Genomic DNA, 23,214 nt, shown 5'->3' on the forward strand with positions numbered 1-23,214 from the left:
TCTTTGTGGCTGCACACGGGCTTTCTCTAGTTGCGGGCGCTACTCTTCGTTGTGGTGCAAGGGCTTCTCATTGCAGTGGCTTCTCTTGTTGCGGAGCATGGGCTCTAGGTGCGTGGGCTTCTATAGTTGTGGTACATGGGCTCAGTAGTTGTGGCTCACAGGCTCTAGAGCGCAGGCTATGTCGTTGTGGCACATGGGCTTAGTTGCTCCGCGGCATGTGGGATCTTCCTCGACCAGGGCTTGAACCTGTGTCTCCTGCCTTGGCAGGTGGATTCTTAACCACTGTGCCACCAGGGAAGCCCCGAGTCTGCTAACTTCTAACCCTAAGACAATTTTTGCTACTAGAAACTACATTACTCTTGCTGTTACAAACTACACTGTGGGCTACTGATCAGTAAGAGCCTATAGACCATGGTTGTGCCTGGAGTCTGATTTTGCTCCCAACCTTGTGATAATTAACCTGCTAACTATGAACTCACTGACCTTATTATAATGAACTAACAAGTATATAAAAAGTGAGGGCTTTCTTACTAAGTTAACAACCAGTCTAAAAACCTATCCTCATTATTTACAAATTATTTAAAAATTATTTTGCAAGTAAGTAAGTGATTCTAATACACTAGCTTTTTTTTTTTTTTTTTTTTCTTGTGGTACGCGGGCCTCTCACTGCTGTGGCCTCTCCCGTTGCGGAGCACAGGCTCCGATGCACAGGCCCAGCGGCCATGGCTCACGGGCCCAGCCGCTCCGCGGCACGCGGGATCCTCCCGGACCGGGGCACGAACCCGCGTCCCCTGCATCGCCAGGCGGACTCTCAACCACTGTGCCACCAAGGAAGCCCTAATACACTAGCTTTTAAACACAATGCAAAAATCTTGTTCTTCTACACAACCACAGTAAACCTTTCACACCCTACAGGGGGGCTTCACAGCGGCAGGCTAGTAATCCAGCAGAACCTGGCCATTTCTGTTTGTCAATCTCTCCCTGCAGCTCAGAAGAACAGTTGCTTTCTAGTGACTATCCATCCCCAGGTCAGCTACTATAAGTAGTTATCACTGTCCTACAAAATAAGGGGCAAAACATTCTCTTACCAAAAATGTGGGGTTCTTTTTTGTGTGTGTTTTACACACTGGGTCTAATAAATAGGCAGAAGGGTAAATCTACTTCTGCGTCTGCTAAGCACATTGCTTGACATAAAATGAGGACAGTGACATGGCGATGTTAAACAGAAAAATAACTTCCAAGCAGTGTGACAAAATACATTTGCAGAAAAAAGAGAGATCCGGTCCCAGCTCCGCCACCCACTGTGGGAGCATGACCCGGCAAAATCACTCACCCTCTCCGGATCTCTTTTCTCATCTACATGATGAAGACAACAGTAGCATCTGCCAGTCCACCTCGCAGGGAGGTATCAGGTAACACATGGGAAAGAACTTTGCAGACTATAAAGTCCCACACATGTTGGGCACTATTTAAACTGTCCCAACATTTGTGGTTAGTTTTGAAGTCTGTTTGGAAACATATTGATAAAGGGGTGTAAGATTTTTACTTCAAGTAAAACTAGTAGCAATAGTCACGCTTCCTCTTGGCTTTTACTGCGTGTTTCTGGTGGGACAGACGGTCTTCTCTGGCTCTCTCTTGCTCTACAGACCTTGCAGGGTACGCCAAGAATGCAAGGTCCTGGCTGCTCTTTTCTCAGGCCACTTCTCAGGGTTATGCATGCAGCAACCTTGAGGAAGACACCACGTCTCCCTCTGGGACAGAGAGCAGTCTTGTTTACTGCTTATTATAAAACAGTGGATTCCCCAAGATCAATACTCCTTAGCTGTGATTCAACTCCCTGCATGTGCAGGCATTCATCCAGATCCAGGGTATCACATGGGACACTGGGGCCAGGGGAACTGATGCCAACATACTGATGCTCATCCTGCTTGCTGTGCTGTGAGAAATAAAGGCCGTTGTCTCTGACCCAGGACTTTGTCTCCCGCCAGCATCCATAAAACACTGACAGGCTAACTCATTAGTTGGCAAGTAACGTAAAAATAAAACCCCAAACCCTGACAGTTTTGGTGACAAGCATAGGAGGCTGAGTCATAGCTTTCCTTAAGAGAAAGGACAAGGGCCATCATGGACTGGGTTAGGGGATAAGAGAAGACTCCCTGGAATCTGGTAGTGAATGTTCTTGCCCAAGTGGTGGGGAAGGCAGGTAGTAAGAATCCCCCACTGTCCTGCCTATGAATGAGGTTGAGGGGAGAGAGGCAGGATTGAAACAAACCGTCTGAATGCTGCCTTGGTTACTGGCTACGGCCTTCTGGGCAAAAGGAGGAAAGGATATAATCACAACCCTGGGGCAATAAGCTAAGCAGCCCCAGCCAAAAGGCAAGATGGACGTGGCTGATGAATCTAGGAGGCCCCAAAGCTTACATAAATGGTGCCAGCAGTAAGGACCTTGCTATTCAATGCAGAACTCTGGGTAAAATGAAAACATTGAAAGGTTCTCGGGTGAGCTGTGTGCTCAAGCTAAAGGTGTGCCTTGCTTAGAGGCTCAGAGTCCCTCCGTGTCCCATGATCCCTCCCCCTCTGCCACAAGCTCAGCTGCTTTAAAGAGTAAGATGATTACAGGTGGGGCTAAGGTCTCCCTGTCCCTAAAGGGGACTAAAGGCCATACACACCCATCCTAGTGTGGTGGGGAACTCTGGGGAGGAGAGGGACTCAAGCTCAAAGTCCTACTGGATACAGGAGCACCCTCCTCAATCCCTTGGAGTAGGAGGATTTGCTAGGCGCAGGGATTACCAAAGGTGCCGAGGACTGCAGGGAGGACCATAGCAGGGTGTACAGGGACTGAAAGAAAAAGCCCCTAAGCCCAGGTGCTCACCAGACACAGGAAAGCAGACTGGGAAGAAGTGGTGCCAAGCCTGCTGAGGGGCTGAAGGAGCAAAAAGGCCTCCTCCTGCGCCCTGCATCCAGCACTCGCCACACCTCCCACCTGGGAATGGCATAACCTCTAGGTGGCTGCCATTATAGCTCCTAATGCAGGCCTATTAGACTTGTTAGTTGAAAGGGGAAAAAGCACCCAAATTCAACTGATAGGGTCTGAGCCAAGTTACCAGCGGGGAAGGGAAGGGAAAGTGGCCTTGTGGGTAGGGCCCTTGCAACCACTGTTGTGTCTCCCACTGCTGAAGGCAAAGTCGTATTTATCCCATATGTGTCCAAGGTTATCCCATTGAGAGACTGCTACATTAGGGAGAGGTGATCCTGTCCCCTCCCAAGTGGTCCTACAGAAATAATATAAATCACAAGATGAGAAAGGGACATTACAGCTTTAAAGATGTAATTTCAGGGCGGGGGGTTGGGGAGGGGGGTCTTGGAGTGCTCCATGATGCCAGCGCCATCTGCTGGACATGGGCACCAAGTACACACCCTTTTACAGGGGCAACTGTCAACCTACTACTAAGCTCTTGTTGAACTTGAGGGCCTGAACCATGAAGACCTTAGGACTCTTTGGCCTGAAACTATCACTTTGGGGTGGGTCAACTTGAAATCTATGGCTAACGACGGAAGGGCTCAACACGCCTCGCTGGTGAAATGCAAGTGGTATATTCAAGAGTATAGCCGGCCTGGCCCTAGAGGCATCTTGGTTTTTCAAGAAGAGGTGGCAGCTGCCCCTTTGGAAGAAACTATCTTCCACTCCACCACCTGAAGCAAAGCCGCTGACTCAGTGGGGTCTTGATTCCCAGAGGTTCCTTCTAATGTTTGTGCCTGGTTCACTGATGGTTAGGCTAAATGAAAAGCAGATGGTGTCCACAGGGCAGTAGCTATCATCCAGCCCCACTGACATTTCTGGAAGACCGACTGCAATAAGGGTTGATTGGCACAATGCACTGAATTGAAAGTCATCACCCTTGCCTTAGACAATACTCCTAAGAAACAGACAAGTTATATCTTTATTTTCCCTTGGGCTTTTGCCATTGGCCTAACCATCTGGTGTGTCACTTGTAAGGCTATATACTAAGAAATGTGAAACACCCCTCTTCGGAGCCAAGAACTGTGGAAAAAAATCATGGCTGCCTACCAATGGGACAATCTGGATCACTCATGTAGATGTCCCCAGTAAGGGCCAGTATTCTGATAAGACTGATTAGAATCAAGCTGCTGATCAAACCTGCACCATCCAGACTGCTGCCATTGCCACCTGGATACATCAATACACCAGGCATGGAAACACATCTACCACCATGGACTGGGCACAAAGTAAAGGACTATATGTCTCCAAAGCAGAAGCCGTTGCTACATTGTGGTAACTTGTGACTCCTGCCAAAAGTTGGCATGTTTGTCTTGCAGTAAAGGAAGCCACATTGCGTGGGGTATTGACCACTCCAAGGAAACTGATTGTATTAGGACTTTATTCCGTGTTTCAGGCTATCACTGGTGCCCCACTGCTGTTGACACATGTTTCGGGTTAGTCAGTCCAATCATCTGACTCTAGATATATCACTGCGGCCCTTGAAACTAAACTGTGTTGTGTTTTCAGCTTTCCAAACCATCTACAGTCTGACAATGGTACACCTTTTTATTTTTGCAATGGCTGAATAGCCAAAAATCTGATGACATTCCACACTCCAGACCATCCTCAGGTATCTGATATTGTCAAGCACTGAACAGTCTTCTCAAAAAGATTTCTGAGTCAACCTCCCTCACCTTCCTCCTTGTTCACACACCTTAGTCAAGTAGTTTGGTCACCTAACTAGGTGTTCATCTCCTCTTGGCCACCAACTGGGTAATGATCAGAACAAAAGGGGTGGAAGGTTATAAAAACCTATTTTGAAAATTTGAGATTCTTCCTTGACTATTCCTGGGCTCGACTGGTCTCCCCTAACAGCAATTCTGGATCAGCCTGGGGGTGCAGTTGGGGATTTATGGGATTCAAACTTAATTCTAGTTCAGTCACTTGGGTTTTCTTGTTGGAGTGACGTGGTTTTAGTGCATAAAGGTCACCTGGTGGAGCACACTGCTTGTGAAGTCCCGCTACAGTGGCTCACATAGGCCAAGGTGGGAGACATAATAAGTCTCTGTCAAGTTTCTGACAGTGTCCATGACAGAAAGGTGTGGATATTAGTAGTAGGCAATAATTGCAGTAAAGGTGAAATTACAGGTACTAGAGTGGGACACACTGATTATATGGCAGTGGGAGGAAAGAAACAACCTTTCCACCTGGGGAAGGAACATCTTAGGCCCCTGGAAATGTAAAGAGAAGGGAAACAATTAATGCTCTCTTTGCCTCCTAGGCCCAGCACCCAGCCTGGCAAAATACTAACACGGTTCAACTAAGTCAAGTGGCAGCTGTAGTTAGCAATCTGACCTACTGCTGACTCTGTTATTCCACTATGAAATCAGAAAAACTCACGTGGACATGGCCGGTCTTGAACTATCCTTATGTCCCTGACGACATCAACATTAACTCCCAAACATGGACCTCCCTCGCATGTGCGCAAAAACACAGACTGTTAGTATGTGTTAGTTCTGTTAGTATGACTGATATAAATTCATAAGCTTCTCCTGACACCCTAGGGACCTTAGGTTATGCCTTGTATAGTGATTGAGGCTGCAACTACGCAGTGACTCTCACTGCCCATGGGGCTCGACCAAATCACTGTAATGATGATCTAAATCAAATCTGATGGAAATCCAAATAAAATTTAACAAAAAATCCTGAACTGGAGTGACCTGGACTCCTTCAGGTAATATATTAGAATGCAGGGAAGAATGTGCTGCGGAATGTCTTTCCACTGGGCACGGGAGTTGCTTTTTAAATGGGACAACTCATTGTAATTATTGGCAGTGACATCGAAAATCAGAGGTCAGTCTAAACACCTGTGTACAGACTATAACGGATAACAGACTGGCCTTAGACTACATCACAGCTATCTGAAATAAGACTTCCTGGTCCCTCCCCACCCCACTCCACCCTGCAACATACACAATTATTAACAGGGGGCTGGATCCAGCACCCCGGAGGGCACAGGTTAACACCACAGGATGGCCTCACCCTGCTGTTTTGACTCCTGGTGAGAGCAGCCTTAATTAAATGTTGTATGAGACAAACTAAGCAGACTGGGTCCCTGCCTCAGCCAGGTTAATCAGAGTAGCCAATGGAGTTGCACATTCATGTGAAAATTTGCTAGAAGCCAAGAGAGTGTAAAACCAAGGAGTGAGACTGTTGGGAGAGACAGTCCTCCATGGGTCTCTTGTATTTCCACACATCTTGCTGGCTATGCGGAGAATGCAGGGCCTTGACTGCACTTTACCTGGGCCATTTCCTAAAGTTGTGTTTGCACCAAGCAGCCTTGAGAGATGAGGTAACATCTCTCTCCAGAGCAAAAAAAGTACGCTTGCTTTTTGTAAATTCCCCAAGCTTGTTGCTCCTTAGCTGCAAGGCAACGCAGTGTGTGCAATCATCCATCTGAGCCCATAGCGTCACCCCGTGGGACTTCGGAACCATGAGAAACTGAATCCAATATGCCGATGTTCATCCTGCTTCCTCTGCTACGAGTAATAAGTCTTTTGACTCTGACCCAGGAGTCTCACATCTTCCGCCAGCACTCATGAAATAGTAACAAGCTAATTCATTAATTTCCAAGTAGGGTAACCCTGATAGTTTGTTAGCCTGCTTGCTTTTTAGTCAAGGAGTTCCATTTCTAACAACCTCTACACTTTCTCCTCAGTGATACTGAGAAAACATGGTATCACGTCTTGGACAAACAAATTAACCATTTTCAAACTGTATAAAAATTTTCCTCCTTCGAGCTGGAGACTTTTTAAGCTTTTTTAACGAAATTTGACTCCTGCTCCTTAGTCCTACAAAATAAAGCCTTTAATATATCCTCACAGGATGACCCCAGACCTGCTTTCTGGGACCCTTGTTATCATCCGTGGACACACAGGTTGTTCCGGCTCCCGAGAATGTGGTACTCAGATAGGAATGTTCCCCTCCGCGGAGGTCTGGAAATCCCGCAGATTAGGAACTCAGGCCTTAGGAAATTCTGTACTAAGAGTTTCCAATTCTCCTGGGTCAGTTCAAAGCACCTTTAAAAGCTACCATTTGAGAGCCAGGTGAGACGCTGCAGCATAACCTGCAAGACATGAAGATTGCTTCCTCAGATCCTAAGGAATCCCACTCTCACACACACCGGAGCAAAAAGATTTCTCTCACGGAGACTGCACCTGGGGAGAGGTAACCACCAGAAACCTGTTTCCCTTCCAGCGCGGCCCCGTCCCTCCGCCTGTGAATCCCGCCCTCTCCCTCTCCGTGCCTCCAGACCAATGAGAAGGCGCGCCCCTCCCTCCCAGTTGCCATGGTGCCTGCCCAGTCCCTCCCATCACTCACCAGATGTGCGGCGGCTGGTCCAGACGGTGGAAGCGGGTGGCGAAGGACATCAGCGTCACCAGGGCCAGCAGAGCCCACCGGCCGGGCGCCTCGAAGCGCCGCGAGCTCGGAGCAGGCCGTTTGGGGCTCCGCGCTGTAGCCTCGGTGGCCACGTCCGGGCCCACAGCCCTAGCAGCCTGGGACCCACAGCGGCCCCTCCGGGGACGCAGCTCGGACCCTGCCAGGCCTCCGCCTACGGCCGGCGGCATCCTTCCCCTCCTCAGGATGGCCCTCCGGCCCGCAAGCACGCTGGGTCTTGCGAGCCGCCCCGCCAAGAAGTCACCAAGGGGCGGCTCAGGGTGCCCTGGGAAATGTAGTTCCCTGCCCCGGCCTCTGGGCTGGAAGGCGAGCGCGGTCGCCGCCCGGGCCGCTAGGAGGCGGCTAGTGGCGCAGAGCATGACGTCCGGGCGGGCCGGGGAGAAAGCGGGCTCACGGAACTGCAATTCCCAGCAGCGCCAGGAGTGGGGGCGTGGCGGCAGGGCGGGGCAAGCTAGAAGAGATCTTAAAGCTCATTCTAGTCCAAGCCCTAGCTTTAGCGAGACGGAAACGTAAGTTCTGACGTGTCGGGGTCTCACTGAACCTGAATCGTCGACGACTCGGAGAGTCGCAGGCGCCAAGTTTCCTGGCCTGGAAGAGGGGTCGCCCAGAGTGCGAGATGCAAGTGGGGAAGGTCTGTGTCATGCATCCGGGGAGAGAGGCTCTACTTAGAAACACGGAGAAATCTTGGGGGCGGGGTCAAAGGTGAGGCGCTCGGCCCCGCCCACAGCTCCTTACGGAGACTCCCAGCATGCAATGCGCCGCTCTGGCACCGCTCTGCACCTGCGCGCTACCTGCTGTGGCCTGTGATCCCGAGAGGGTTGGGCACGAGGTGCAGGGTCCTCGTGGAGAGTACCCGGCTTGGTTTGGTGGCTGTACCCTTGCTCTTTATCTGTCTCTCCACCCACCCCCAACCCCACTCGACCTGCTAGGGCTTCCAAGCGTCGTCCCTTGTCTCCCTGTTTCGCACAGCCCTGCCGGTCGGCCCGGCAGGTCTTAACAGTTAAATGGCCTTTCAGGGTTGTTTGCATTTTGAGAGCGCCAGGGGCGAGGGGAAGCTGTGGCACCTATAGTCATCACAATCACTTGGGGACCTTATTACCAGTTTTAATTTGCATTTCCCAGGACCAACCCCAGAACCACTGTTATCAATCTCTTTATTAAAGACTGAGAACAGCTATTGTAGCTCAAAGGAAGGTGGCAGGCCCATCAGGTGGGATATAGCATCACTTTAACAGTGTATAGCCCTCCCACTCCCAAATAGGAGTTTAGGAGTCTTTCTCGAAAATCATGTGTAAGAGACGGTTTTAAAATAAAATCTGCTGGAGTGGTGAGAATCCATATTTGAATTAAAAACAATTCCTCCAGGAGTGGTGATGAAATGGATATTTTACTTGGGCTTAACATTTAGCCCTACACATGCAAAAAGGAACATGGGACGGTTTATGCAGTTATCATTGGTAAGAGAAAGATCAGAAACCGCCCTCCATTACATCTCCTGATGGCCCATAAGTAAGAAACCTGAGGGCAGGGCATTTACAGTGATTCTGTGGTCACCCTTAGCCTAGGTCAAAGGTGTAACATTTAGTAATTAGGGAAGGCATTTCTTTAAGGATTCTAAGCTGATGTCTGCAGCTCTCTAGTGGTTCCATTCTGTTTCAGTGTAGCTGCCTCTTGGCCCCAGGGGCCCCTCCAGCCTAACCAAATAGGAAAGGAATGCACCCTGGAACAGGGTACATCCAGCTGTAGCCTACAAGCTCTTCTCCTTCCAAGGATGCCTGCTGCCTATCACTTGACCTTTGTGCCAGAACTATCTTCACTTTCCCCACGAAAGTTGCCTTCAGAATAGACCAGAACTCCCAGGGTCGGGAACTAACTTGGGACGGACTGGGTTCCCACTTGTGCCCTTGCCCACGTAGAAGATGGAGTAGAAGATGGAGTTGGTAGTTCAGAGGTGATGAAAGCAAGGTCAGGTAGCAGCTGGGTGAGCTGGGCCATACAGAAGGGAGAGCGAACTTGGGTGAAATGTCTCTAGTCAGAGGGATGGTAGACAAGGGTGATCTAAGAAATTCTTTTGAGTTCTCCCTCATCCAAAAGGCTACATATGTGTCTGCCAGAAGATTCATGAGTGCTAATTACTGGTAACTCTGTTCTGGGTTCTGCTTTGAAATGCTGGTGACCAAGAAGCACCAGAGAAATTAACTTTGAGTCCCCTAAACTTTAGAGGAGAGGTCACACACCCTGCTGCCTTCAGAGGCCTCAGAGTAACAAAAATGAGAGAAGTGGACCAGGTGGGGGCCATGGCAGATCTGAGAGGGCATGCCCTCTCTAAAGGGGGCCATTAATTGGCTCTGATCAGTTTTGCTCCTCAGGAAACTGAGTTCACTATCTCCCGATTTTTTTCCTTTTTTTAAGAAAAAATGGACAACACGATTTGTATATGAAACAATGTGACTTTTAATGTTAGCAATGAATTGAAACATTTTAAAATACAGTATAGACCAAACAGAACACTGTGGGCTGCCAGCTTATGACCTCAGCTTTGGAGTCAGTGGGCATATTCCCCAGCTATTTTTTTTATAGATTTTTTTTTGATGTGTACCATTTTTAAAGTCTTTATTGAATTTGTTACAATATTGCTTCTGGTTTTTTTTTTAATGTTTTTTTGGGTTTTTTGGCTGCAAGGCATGTGAGATCTTAGCTTCCTGACCAGGGATCGAACCCACACCCCCTGCATTGGAAGGCAAAGTCTTAACCTCTGGACCACCAGGAAAGTTCCCCCCTCTGAGTCTGGCCTGAGTTTTCCAGATGCTATTTTTATGAGATCAGCTGAGAGTCTGGAGGACTGGTGGGTGGAATGTTGAAAGAGATGGGCACCAAAGCGCAGAAAACTAGATTTCCTGGTCTTTCTGTCACTGTTGGAAGGAAATAAGCTATCATTTTAGGGCAACCCTTCGTTTTACAGATGAGGGAGCTGAAGACTAGAGAAGGTAGGGATTTGTCCCCAGTCATGCGGGGCTAGTTCCTGCACTGGGACCAGACTCCCGGTATGGCAGCTCCCAGCCCACTGCACCACATGAAACTACTGCTTCAAAACCAGGCCTCGCTGTCTGCCCAGGACACCAGACCTGGCTCCACCAGGAGCATAAAAAGCTTCCCCCAGGTTAGAAAGAGATGCCCTTGCTGACCAGAGTCAAAGTTCTCCTGATGCCTGTTTAGCCCAGCTTCCCCATTGGCTCATGGGATCCACCCCTTTAGGGTTCCTCCCCTGCCCCGCAGTTCTGTGGGAGGGGACAGTCCCTGAGAGGCCAAGGGTCACCACATCATCATGGCCGAGTCTAGGAAGGTAAGGAGGGCACTTGCTTCGGGGGCCCCTGGACATCAGGAATGCATGACAGCGCAGTTTGGAGCTGAGGGACCCACCTGACTCCCGAGGCCTCTAACCCAGAGAGCTGAGTCTGGCCTGAGTTTCCCAGACGCAGGCCTGAGGAAGGAGGCCCAGCGGGCTGGGAAGAAACAGTGCCGGCCGGGAGGCCCCTGGCTGGGAGCTGTTGCCTCCCCTCCAGCGGGCTCCCGGGGCTGAGACCCCACCACGCCTGGGTTAACCTGCGTCCTCGCCTTCTCTCCTCAGCCCATCCTCTACTCCTATTTCCGAAGCTCCTGCTCATGGAGAGTTCGAATCGGTAAGAGCTGTAGCTCCACTGAGGGCTGGAGTGGGGTGGTGTGGGGTGGAGGGAGGCCGGGGTGAAAAGCCTCTGTCAGACAGGGCACCAGCCCCAGCATCCCCAGTCTCCTGGAGCCCTCAGCCTCGAATGGCACCTCCACCTCGGAAGTCCAGCTAGAGGAAGGGCGGGAGGGGTGTTTTTTCTCTTGGGCCTGTGACCTCTCCCACTCTGCACTCCAAAGCCCCTTAGCAACCATGCTTCAGGCAGGCTCACAGAATCCAGAGATCCTTGGTAACCGGCAGGGAACAGCTGGCCTTCCTCAGTTCTTATCTGATTTGATCTGGCAAATCAAACAGCTGGCCAGTGTGGACCCCAGAGGCTTCAGGGGAGGAGAAGCGGGGCCCTCTGGTGTAGTCCTGGTTTGACCTTTCTGTCCCTCAGCTTAAGTCAGCCCTCAGCCAAGGTCCTAGTCGTAGCAGCTCATACAGAAAGAGAACGGTGCCGAGTGTTTTTGTGTACCTGATTCCATTTAAACCTCAACGACCCTGGGAGGGAGGTATTATTATCGTCACCATCGTACAGGTGGGAAAACTGGGGCACAGGGAGGTGAAGTAACTTGCCCAAGATCATGTAGCTAGTAAGGGGCAGGGCTGGGATCTGAACCAGCTAGCCTAGCTCCAGCTAGGCCATGCTCTTTACTACGCTATGCTGCCTGTCAGATGGGGAAACAGGCACAGAGGCTGACGTTACTTGCCCGGGGCCACACAGCTAGCAAGTGAACGTGATGACATTTAAAGCCAAGTAGCCTGCTGCCAGGAGCCTGTTCCTGACTCGGAAGCCATCCTCATGACCCTCCCCCTCCCACAGTCACTTGGTATTTGCTAGAATCGGTAGGCAAGAGCACTGGGGTGCCCGAGGACACATTTCTCCAAGGAGACGCCCTCCCTGGGCCCAGAGCCTCTGCCCTGACGGGGCCAGACCAGCAGCGTGGGCACTGTCTCTGCAGGGCCACCATGCATTGGCCTCCTGCCTGGCCCCGACCACTTCCACTCTCCAGGGTGGAGCTGACCAGCTCTGAGGAGGAGCCCCACGTCTCCTGGGCTGTCTGCAGACTGACACGTCTCGCCCTCCTCCCCTCGCTCATCTGCCTGATACCGGCCATCGCCATATTTTAATGCACAAGTGTGCACACTTACACACACAGTCTCCTCCACTAGGGTTGACCGAGTGTTTGGCCCTCACCTTGCTGGGAGGAAAACATCAAAGGAGATGGAGAGGAAATCCAGCCCCTGGGAGTCACAGCAGATGTGCTGAGGTCACCAGAGAGCCCTGATGCCTTGGAATCTGTAGTGAACGGCCCTGAGAACAGAGAATGGATTAGAAAGGGGTTCTCTAGACAGAACAAGAGTGTCCTCTGCCTGTGTGGGCCCTGCGTAGTCACCGAGCACCTTCCCTTAGCCCTCAGATGACCTTTATGGGGGAATGATTGCATGTCTCCAACAGATAAGCCCTGCTTGCCACTGGGTAAGGCCCTGCCGGGGGCAGAGATGAAGGGGACATTTCCCTGCTGTCCTCCAGGAGCCCTCAGCGGGCCAGGGCACACACCCTCGTAGCACCACCTAGAGGCGTCAGAGGTCCGCTGGGGATACAGAGAGTCCAGGGGCAAGAGAGGCGGAGCATCATGGCCCTGGGGTAGGGGAGCAGGTGGTGATCCAGGAAGCTGGGAAGAAGGCGACAGGGCCACCCAGCAGTGCGGAGAAAGAAGCCTCCTTCCCTCTTGTCACCCTGGGAAGTGTGGTCAGAGGCTGTCACCGACTGTTTGCTGTCTCTTCTAGCTCTGGCCTTGAAAAACATGGACTATGAGATGATAACCATCAACCTCATAAAGGATGGGGGGCAGCAGGTAAGGAGGCTGCCCCCAGGCCACAGTGTAGGAGTTAGAGGCCTTGGAGAGGGACCCGGCAGGGGGTGCAGACTTCTGCAGGCAAGAGATGAGCATGCACCCTGTGGGACAGGGCAGCCAGAGGAGGCTGCTGGGCCTGCCCTGTGGGACAGGGCGGCCAGCTGTGCAGCAAGAGGAGCCATGGGAAGGGCCCAGGTCCCAGGCTCCGCACCACAGCCTGGCCTCTCCACGTCTGACTCCAGAAGTGTGGGTGGTGAGCGGGTCCTTGCCCCATGCCAGGCCCTCTGGATATGCCTTGGTGACCACATATAAGGTGCAGGGACAAGCACATAGCCAGGCCACTGGGATGAAACCTGTATCTCTGCAGCCACTGGGGTTCAGGATACTTCACAGATCCCCCAGGTATCACCCTGGGCCTAGGAGCCAGGGCCTTTCCCAGGGGAGGGAGGTACAGGTGGGCAGTAGGCTAGGGGCTTCCTGCTTGCCAGACTCTGCTTTAGCCAGCTCAGGCCAGACTGCCCAGTCCACCAGGGCCTTGTCTCCACAGTTCTCTGAAGAATTCCAGGCCTTGAATCCCATGAAGCAGGTGCCAGCCCTGAAGATCGATGGGATCACCATTGGCCAGTCGGTGAGTGGCGGCTTTAGGAGGCCCCTCATGAGCGTGGTGCCCTGAGCAAGAGGACCTCGCAGCTCTTCCTTGCCTGTGTCTGCCCAAGGCACCCAGCTCTCAGCAGGGACGAGGGAGGGAGGGAGGAAGGTTGCTTGCTTGCTTTGGGAAGTGAAGGGAGACTCAAGCATATGGGGGACTAAATTCTGTAGGACAAGGGTCCAAAATGATCTCATCCTCCTGGGGAGCCTCTGGCTTCACAGGGCTCAAGGGGAGGATGATAAGAAGGATAAGAAGGGAGGTGGTGACGATGGTGGTGTTGGAAGTGGGGGAGGAAGAGGAGTTTATGGTCCCTGCCTCACTGCTCGCCTCCGGACAGCTGGCCATCATTGAGTACCTGGAGGAGACCCGGCCCACGCCGCGACTCCTGCCTCAGGACCCAAAGAAGAGGGCCCACGTACGCATGATTTCCCACCTCCTGGCCAGCGGCATCCAGCCCCTGCAGGTGCGGCTCCCGTGCGCTTTCTCCCTCGCGCGCCTCTCACCCTCGCATCCCCACACGCAAGCCCTCTCCCCTCCGCACGCACGTGCGCCCTGGCCAGCCCACCGTGAGGTGCCCAGCTTGCGGGGTGGCAGGAGGACAGAGGGGATTCCCAGGGGCTTGGCCCTGGCCCCTGTGGCAGAGGGTGGAGGGAGGCCAGAAAGCATCCACTCCCTGGAACCCCAGCCACCTTCCGGGAAGCCCCAGGTTTCCAAGGACACGTCCGGAGTTGCCAAGGGGCAGAAAGGGCCAGGTGGCAGGGGGAGGCTGAGTAGCGCATGTCCCGGCCTCCCGCCTTTAACCAGAGCAGCCTTCCTTTCACCTGTTCTGTGTCATAGATTGGGATTCTCCTAAGATTTTATTGGTAAGTTTTCACTGGTAAAACAAAAAAGTATTAAAACAATTCATCTGTTTAAAAAAAAATTCATCTGTGCTAATCCCTGACATTGCAAGTAAGGAAATAGCTCCAGAAAGGTGGAGTGACTGCAGAGTCACTCTAAGTGTGACAGACCCCCTGACTGTGTATCTGTGCCCACCCCCCGCCCCATATCACGTTTTTTTTTTTAACAGAGGAGGTTGAAGCAGACAGGCATCCAAATCTCCTGAAAGCCAACCCTATGTGCCTCCCCCATGCTGCCCTCCCCAACCCCGTGTCACACTCCCTCTCCTCACAAGGGACCATGTCAGGGAGGAGCATTGGATGCAAGGGAGAGAGGCCTTGGGTTGTGCCTCCATCCTTACACATCTCTGCCAGAGGGACAGGGGCCACAGGGGCAGCCAGAGAAAGTGGTCTCTGGGATCGTCACCTCTCTTCCACCTCAGGGCCCACAGGGTGGGAGCTCACAGGGTCCAGGGTAGGACAGGTGTACAGCCACGGACACATGGGAACCAAGCTCGCCTGAGGGGACTTGGCTGAGTGCGTGGGCTCAGCCTGGCTCCCAAAGCTCATCCCAGATTTTTCTTGGGCTACACAGAACCTGTCTGTCCTGAAGCAAGTGGGACAGGAGAACCAGCTGACCTGGGCCCAGCAGGCCATCAGTTCTGGCTTTAACGGTGAGTCCTTGCCCCTGTGAGCTGCCCCCTGGTGACCTCTTAGAGAAATGGCCCTCACATCGGGGGCCCTGGCATCTGGAGCCTCCCGGGCTCTTTGGCCTTGACAGTGGCATGGATGAGGGTTGGGGGGCAGGGCCGAGGAGGCAATGGGCTGGGCAGAATCCAGCCTGGCCTCAACCCCTGGCACTTCTGGGAACCTCATGCCTGAGGCCTTTTGGAGATGGATGGCCCAGCTTCTGCTCCGTTGCCCACTCCAGGCAGGAAGCCAAGGCCAGCAAAGCACCAGCACATCAGTGTGAGAACTGCTGCCTTGGCCAGTGGCAGGCCTTGTCCCCTCAGGGGAGGGAATGGTAGCTGAACTTGCAGAGCACAGGGAGGCATCATCTTATCCCCATGTGCCCATCACCTCTCTCCAGATCTGACTGCCATGTTCCCTCTGGCACACACTCCAGCCTGCCACTCAGACAGCTGCCATGTCATAGCTATGCACCAAGGCCCAGAAAGGCTGCTCTCCCCTTAGAGTATTCATGTTGCTTCCCTCCAGCTCTGGAGCAGATCCTGCAGAGCACAGCAGGGAAGTACTGTGTGGGAGACGAGGTAAGCTCTCCCCAGGCCCATGGGAGTGGCCTCCTCCCTCAGGCCTACCTCAGGCTGCCACTGTCTTCCACTTAGACTCAGCTACCTCCCTCCAGCCCAGGGCAGGCACAGCTCAGAGAGCTTCCTGAGGGGGCAGCTGTAGCAAGGGTGGGGAGTCAGCAACCCAAGGTCGTCCTCTCTGCGTTAAGCAGAAGTTAGCTCACAGGGAGCTTCTCAGCTCCTTCCTGGTCGGCTGCCTCAAGAGGAAGTGAGTTTCTCATTGCTGGAGGTATTCAAGTTGAAGACCTCATCTCTGAGATGAGGCGGTGGTCCAGCCATCAGATGAGGGATCAGACTAGGTGATGTCTCCATTCCATTCCAATGCTAGGATTCTAGGATTCAGGTGCCCTTGACTCCTACAGGCTAATGCCCTGGCTCTATGGTAATCCTGGTTCCAGAGTGCCCCACCTGCACCCAGAGGCTTTCCCTCCCTGCTGGGAGCCCTCACTAAGTGCCTGTGGTGGCAATTTTGAACAAGCACAGTAACATCCACTAAGGCAATCGAGCCTTCTCTGGCTACCCACAGAGTTGGTTGTCAGCGCAACTGCAGTGTAGCTTGGGAGAAGCGCTTCAGCTGCAGGGACAGACCCAGCCGGGCCTGGGGAGATGAGGAGGGGGTGGGGCAGTGGGGGTGGGATAGAAGAGCCAGAAGCAGAGGGGAAGGCCAGGGGCCAGCACCCCAGTGCTGTCACCGGTGGGAGTCTGGGGTGCACACCCTGATGCAAGCCCGCCCGACCCTCTTTGCAGGTGTCCATGGCTGATCTGTGCTTAGCGCCTCAGGTGGCAAATGCTGACAGGTAAGGGAGAGCCCTGCCACCCTCCCTCTTCCTCCTGGCTCCTCCCCTCAACATGCCCAGCTCCCTCCTACAGTCAGGCCCTGACTTCATCTACTGAGGTAGCATCTCATGCAGACTCTCCCCCACGGCCCCCAGCAGCCACTGTGGCCGTAAGAGACGGGCAGAAGCCGGTGTAACACCCTTCCCATGCCCACCGCAGCCCAGGTGATACCGCATAGCCCCCGCTCCTAAGAGGAGGCGTGTCACCTGGTGGACGCCCCTGCAAGAGTCCACTCCAAGAGCCTGCTCTCCCCAGACGTGGTGTGTCTGTGCCCAGCAGTGAGGTCTGCCTCTGCTTTGCTCCATCAGCCCTTCAGGGAGGCACGGATGAGAACCTCTCTGTGGAAGGCATCGTGCTGGGCACTGTTAGGGGTATGGAAATGTGTGACACATTCCCTGCCCCTGAGAAGCTTATGACATGGGTGGGGAGATAATCTGTATATAAATGCCCAGCACTGGCCTTACACATAGTAGGCTGTATAGATAGCCATGGCCTGGAATAGGAGCAGTAGGAAACTGAGATGCCAGACGATACTGCACAAGACCTGTCCCTCCCCAGAGAGCTACCTGTGAACAAGGACCCCCAGCCTGGCAGGGCTGCCTTCCTAGGCCTTCCCTGGCCAGCCCCAGGGACCTCATGCAGCCCTGCCTCTGTGCTTCCCCCATCGCCTGCAGGGCAGTCTCCCTGTGCCCCTGCAGACCTTGGCTTAGGTGGATGTTTCTCTGCCACAGGTTCAAGGTGGATCTCACTCCCTACCCTACCATCAGCCGTATCAACAAGTCACTGCTGGCCTTGGAGGCCTTCCAAGTGTCTCACCCCTGCCGGCAGCCAGATACACCCCCTGAGCTGAGGGCCTAGCTCTCAAACCGCGCCCCACTGGTGCAGGGGCCGGGAGCGGGTGCGGGAGCGGAAGCTGCGTGGGCTGAAGAGGCCTGGAAGCGAGCGAGCCTTAACTGGAGAGGCGGAAGACCTGAACTCCTAGCCCTTGAACTTGGACTCTAGCCCTGGATTTGCCTTCCCACTGGAACTCCTTCTGCCTCAGCCCCTTCGTCTGTCACATGCGGGCAGAATGGGGTGGGAGAATGCAGGGAGGCGGGTAGGCAGGAAGTCTTCATGACTGTGTCGTGGGCAGTCAGGAAGATGAAGTGAACGTAGACTAAAACGTATGGCGAGTTTACCAGAGAGCCATGAGGAAGCCTGCGCCTCTTCCCATCCCCTCGACTGTACCTGACTCCAAAGAATGCCCCCACTGAAATCTGATAATTAAACTAAAGCCCAGGCCTCCGGGTTGTTCACTTAAACTGAGCTGGGTTCCAGAAGGTGAACACTCTTCCTAGCTGGAATCCCTCTGCGTCTGGACCAGGAAAGAAAGCCAGCCAGCCACTTGCCCACCCTGTGGTTGGCCTGGCCCCTGGGACCTAAGGGCAAGGAAGAGAAATAAGCCCAAAAGCCTGCCTGAGAAAATCAGACAAGATCCAGAAGAGAACAGGTATAAGAAGCAGGAAAGAAAGCCTCCTGTGACCAGCTGAGTGCCCAGGCCTGGGAGTGGTCCCGTTGCTCACTTCCATGGCAGCGCTGAGGAGACGCTGGCCCTCTCAGCCCAGTCCCTTATCTTCAGGGGCAGCGTTCTCTGGACCAGCCTTAGGATTAGGTGCTTAGGATACATCCACGTGTGAGTGGTGCTGGGAGCTGGAGGCAGGCTCCTCCGTGGGCAGTATGAACAGCTACTGACCAAGCTAGCAGGAGGCCAGCCGGGTAACAGCTTACCTTGGGCTGCCTTGGAGGGAGCAGGTCCCCATGCCTGGCAGTGCTCAGCCAGAACCAGGATCACCTCGGGCAGAGATACTGTAGGGAGATGCAGGTCACTTCTGGGAGTGAAACAAGATGACATTTATGTTCCATATGTGAGATTTCATTTCCCCTGTGTAGCTGAGGTTTAAACAGGGAATTAAGACAGATGTGTCTGGTCCAAGTGGAAGCCACCTTTCTCGGCCATGAGTCCCTTTTCTTTAGCTCCAATCCCAGGGCACCCAGTTCTCCCCTCTCATCCCGGGCTCCTTAGTGGCCTCTCCTTCCCTCTTGGATGGCCTGGGCTCCAGGCTCTAGAATGACCAAGGTGGGCCACTCTTGTTCCCAAAGTGAGTTTGTCCTGGCAGAGCCAAGAGAGAAGCCCAGGAAGGTAGAGGAGACACAGCAATGGTGAGGGAGACTGTGCCTGTCCTGCCCTGCCGCCATCTGGACCTTTTCCTCAGATTACTCCAGACCTGCCTGGCTGCATAAGGCTCACCTGGGCTCTCGCCAAGAAACCTTGACTTGAGATAAGAGACTAGTCTCCTCAGCTCAGGGATCAGTAACCGTCACCTGACTTGGACTTTTGAAATTGAAGGTGATTCAAGCTCCTGTGGATTTGAAAGAGAAAATGAACTCAGGGGAAAGGAGGGTGGCCCCATACTTCAGGCTGTGCTCCTACAACTCCCACGGCAGTGTGCTCCCTGGCCCTGGAGAGACATGGGGCCAGCCAGGAGCAGCGGGCAAGCTGCAGGGCTAGCCTTGGCCAAACGGGGCGCTGCCACCACTCGCCCAGATTAGGGAGGCAGCTGGCTCTGCCTGTCACTAACAGGTGCCTTCGGGAGCCCAAATAATCCCAAACAATTACCAGTAGTGCTGAGGTTACCAGGTTCCCCTACTCCTCCCTCCTCTCAGTCTCGTTTCCAGGCAACAGAGGAGCACAGAGACTTCTGGGAAGTACAGGCAGTAGATAGAATCCACATCTAGGACAAGGTACAGGCGCAGAGACAACCTGAGACCACTCCCCAGCCCTGAATGATTCTATGGGGAACTAGGTATAATGAGCGGGTGGACTGGGGTTCTTCCTAGAAGGAAACCACCTGGTGGCTGTCCTGCTCTGGCTGGTAATGCACGTCCCGCTTCCCCCCCCTCAGCATGCAGTGAGCCCTCCCAGGGCACTCCCCGTGCTGGGAGCTGGGGGGTGTGGCTCTGTGACTGGGGATATGGCAGACATGGCCGCTGCTCTTACTGAGCTTATGTCCCTCCACTTATTCCTGGAAATTTAACTGGCCGTCTCTGTCTCCACCCCTCAACATCATGGGCCTGTTGCCTATCTGCTTGTCTGTCTGATCTGAGATAGCGTCCAAGAGTTGACTCAGGTCTCCTCCTGGACGGTCTCAAAATATTAATTTGGTTAACCTGAGGCTCCATCAGCCATCCTAAAACTGGTGGCCAAAGCTGAGTTGGCCACCTTAAAATTTAGATTTTAAGGAAATCTAAATCAGGGAAGGAGGCGACGCAGCCTCCGTCATCAAGCATTTATAAAAACCATCCTCATTTAATGCACAAAACTCATGTTAATATTTTTCTCATAGTTCCGGTCCTCTAGTTCAACAGGAGTTTTGTGATACATGTCCGAGTGTGAGGTGAAAACCAGCCATGGGGAGGGGAGGGGAGGGATCAAACGCTGTGGCTTTTCCTCTGGGCTCAGTGAGATCCTTGGAGTCCATGACATTTCTGAGGCCCTCCTTTATCATCTGGTTTTCTCCAAACCCAGACTAACCTGTCCTTCCTCACAAAAACAGATGTGTCTAAGCCAAAGAAACTCACTCCAGGCTCCTCTGAGCTGCCTCACCTGGGAAGTGCTGGGTTCTTCAAGTGTCCCCACATCCATGACCTGAGCCACCCAGAGACATGGCTGACTAACCTTTGTGGTTCTCAGCTGTAGGAGAACCATAGCCCTTCTCCTTGTTTCATGATGTTTCAAGGACTTCACAAAGGAGTCCTTCTCCTTTGTGAAGGAGATTTTTGTATTTTAAAGCTAGAACCATGGGAATTCCCTGGCGGTCCAGCGGTTAGGAGGCCGCGCTTCCACTGCAGGGGGCCCGGGTTTGATCCCTGGTTGGGAAACTAAGACCCCGCCATACAGTTTGGCCAAAAAAAAAAAAAGCTAGAACCTAAGCCACAGAGCTCTCCACACAGTCTGTAGCAACACAAGCTGGTCTCCAGGCCAGGGCTGGGAACCATCCTTGCCGCCCTGGGGCCAAGGAGAAGACTAACGCAGGACCAGCTCAGCTCCCAAGGGCCTGCCAGAACTTTCTGGACTCTCCTGTGGCCTTTGGGGGCTGGGGCTGTAGAGGTGAGGGCACCTGGGGGGATGGATTCAGAAGGGCTGCCAAGAGAAGGCAGGCCCAGGGGAGCCACCGGCTCAGGACCCCCTGAAGGATGGGAAAGGACTGGGGGGGCGGGGGGTCAGTGGGATGAGTAGAGTTGAGGCCTCACTGAATGACCACAGCTCATGAGAAAGAAGAGCCTCTGTGGATTTCTGGGCCTGCAGTTTTATGTCGGAGAGGCTATCACATGTTCCAGGCCTGGGGCCTCCGTGGGGTCCAGGTCATCAACATGCGTAGCTGCCCTGCTGCTCAGGAATGTGCAGACCTGAGATTTGGCCGACTGCAGCCCCTCCCTTTAGGGAATCATCCTCCCAGGACCTGGGGCTGGATACATGGGAGAGAAGAGAAGCCTCTCCTCTATTCCCAGAGGAACTTAGCTGTGCTCTGAGGAGTAAGAGAATGCAGCGTTACTAAGCCTTCTTCCCTGCGTGAGAGCAGAGCCCCCTCAAGCTCTTCTAGGGCTACACTCCTGACCTCTCTTGCCCCAGTACCAAGCAAGATGACTAGCCCTGCTCCATGAATGCATGTGAAACTGAGAGATATCCTTCCCGTACAACCGTGGCTGGGTACCCCCTCCCTCCCTGAATGTCTCTCTCCTCTTTCAGGTCCCTGGAAGATCAGGAAGGAACAAATATTTCTCCAAGTGCATAGACTTTTCTCTAGAGGTCAGACAATGGCTCCAAGGCTTAGCAATAATTTAGCTTCTATAAAGGGTTTTTAAAAACTAGCCCCCCGCAATTCCCTCAAGTCTGCAAATAAACTCTTATTTTGGGGGGTCAGATGTATCTCTCAAACCAAAAACCATCACCTATTCAGAGGATGTTTTCCAGGAGGGGTTTCTCCCCAAAGGCTGACTGAATGGTGAAAGTCAGGTCCTTCTTCATTTCCACATCGGTTGTTAGATCTGTGAAGAACGATCCGCAGACACCTGATCTTGGGATGCCAGGGACCGCAGGGAGATCTGATCTGCCATCTTCCCGTAGTGGGCGTGGCCACAGCGGATGAAGAACAGACGTTGGAGTGGCCTGATGCTGGTAATTAGATGTGGAGGATCTTCCAACTTTATGGAAGTAGTAAGTCCTGGCAAATAGTTTAGAAGGATGAAAGCAGGAAGGGGGTGCTGCCAGGAAATATTTGAGAACAAAGCAAAATATATACGATTTTATTCCAAAGCAATTTTATATAACCATTAAGGAAAGTAGTAAACTTACTGGACAAGCAGGTAGTGGACAGTACCTGGACACATATTCATAAGATAAGTACTCACTCTACTGGCTCCTCCTAACTTTTAAAGATAACCTATTTAGCTCTTGATTCCAAGGTCGTAAGCAGGTGTCATCCCATTTGGGCGAATACCTGAACTAAGATGGCTGCTGAGTGTAGCCAGAGCCTCATGGGCTAAGGAACATCAGGCTGGATGTCAAGGCTGCAATGTGTGGCCTGCACAAATTTATATGATCCTGAACTATGTCAGGGTCAATGATATGGCAGATATGAGTGCCTTTAAAAGTTAGAAAATAATCTCCAATATGTTCTGTGTCAGCAGTGACACACTACACCTGGCTCACCCAAACAACGCATTAAAGATCCCCAGCTATGTGTAGCCTGCCTGGGCTTTTTATTATTGCTTGTGGTGTAGTTTGGTGGGAAGAGTATACTCATTTAACTCACAGTTAGTTCAGGTCTCTTCCTCCTTTATACATCAGCCTCTAATATATGTGGCAAAGGAAAGCAGGGAAAGATCTAACAGGCTCATCTTGGACCACAGATATCACGAAAGAAAATATTTAAATGGCACCCCTCTCTGCTCAGATATGAGTCCTTCCTATTCTGTAATAGGCACCAACGATGTGCAGAGGCAACATTTTGAGAGATGTCAAAGATATCTTATGGTGTCATTTCTGTAAATGAAAGTAGGCTGGATTAATATCACCTAGACTATGTTAAATGATTACCGTGGTGTCCAAACTACTGATTCCAAATTTGAATAGAGTAAGTCAGTACAATGGAAAATGAACATCACTGGGGACCAAATACTAACAAAACTCAGTAATATTCTATTAAGTAATCATTACTCTAAACACAATTTTTCTGCGCTTGGGCCAAACCCAGATCCCAGTTCATACTCAGCCATAAATTTAAATGCAGATGAAAGATCTATCATTAATCTCATTCTCCATTTTTCTTAATTGTTAATTTTTCTTAATTTTTCTAATAATAGATTATAAAATAATTGGTATAGATTTAAAGAATACTTTTCTTCTTAAGATGCAGAAGAGAGATGAATAAAAAAATTTTAACTCTAAGTCACGTTCATTAAGATATAACTCAAATG

General features: G+C 52.2%; 2 protein-coding genes across 6 annotated transcripts in view; one reads left to right on the plus strand and one right to left on the minus strand.

Annotated features, from left to right (window-relative positions):
• The window catches only part of POMT2 (protein O-mannosyltransferase 2), a 48,880-nt gene extending 40,979 nt beyond the window's left edge, over window positions 1-7,901 (minus strand). For both annotated transcript variants that reach the window (XM_081228374.1, XM_081228375.1), the window contains exon 1: window positions 7,382-7,901. In XM_081228374.1, the coding sequence (XP_081084500.1) occupies window positions 7,382-7,818 (437 nt within the window). In that variant the 5' untranslated portion in view covers window positions 7,819-7,901. The remainder of the gene's footprint in view (window positions 1-7,381) is intronic.
• A 31-nt stretch (window positions 7,902-7,932) lies between these two features.
• GSTZ1 (glutathione S-transferase zeta 1) lies at window positions 7,933-18,234 on the plus strand. 4 transcript variants are annotated; one of them, XM_081228380.1, is made up of 9 exons: window positions 7,933-8,090; window positions 11,088-11,139; window positions 12,957-13,024; window positions 13,572-13,652; window positions 14,011-14,136; window positions 15,147-15,225; window positions 15,770-15,822; window positions 16,609-16,658; window positions 17,430-17,989. In XM_081228380.1, the coding sequence occupies exons 1-9, from the start codon at window positions 8,076-8,078 to the stop codon at window positions 17,554-17,556; spliced, it is 651 nt and encodes a 216-aa protein (XP_081084506.1). In that variant the 5' UTR covers window positions 7,933-8,075; the 3' UTR covers window positions 17,557-17,989. The 4 variants fall into 4 exon arrangements, with proteins under 4 accessions (XP_081084506.1, XP_081084505.1, XP_081084507.1 ...); XM_081228378.1 differs by lacking the exon at window positions 7,933-8,090 and adding an exon at window positions 10,770-10,802 and having other exon boundaries at window positions 17,430-18,234; XM_081228379.1 differs by lacking the exon at window positions 12,957-13,024 and having other exon boundaries at window positions 7,934-8,161; window positions 17,430-17,990.
• The last annotated feature ends 4,980 nt before the right edge of the window (window positions 18,235-23,214 follow it).

The sequence above is a fragment of the Mesoplodon bidens genome, assembly GCF_964165515.1.
Source record: "Mesoplodon bidens genome assembly, chromosome: 3".
Classification (NCBI taxonomy): Eukaryota; Metazoa; Chordata; class Mammalia; order Artiodactyla; family Ziphiidae; genus Mesoplodon; species Mesoplodon bidens.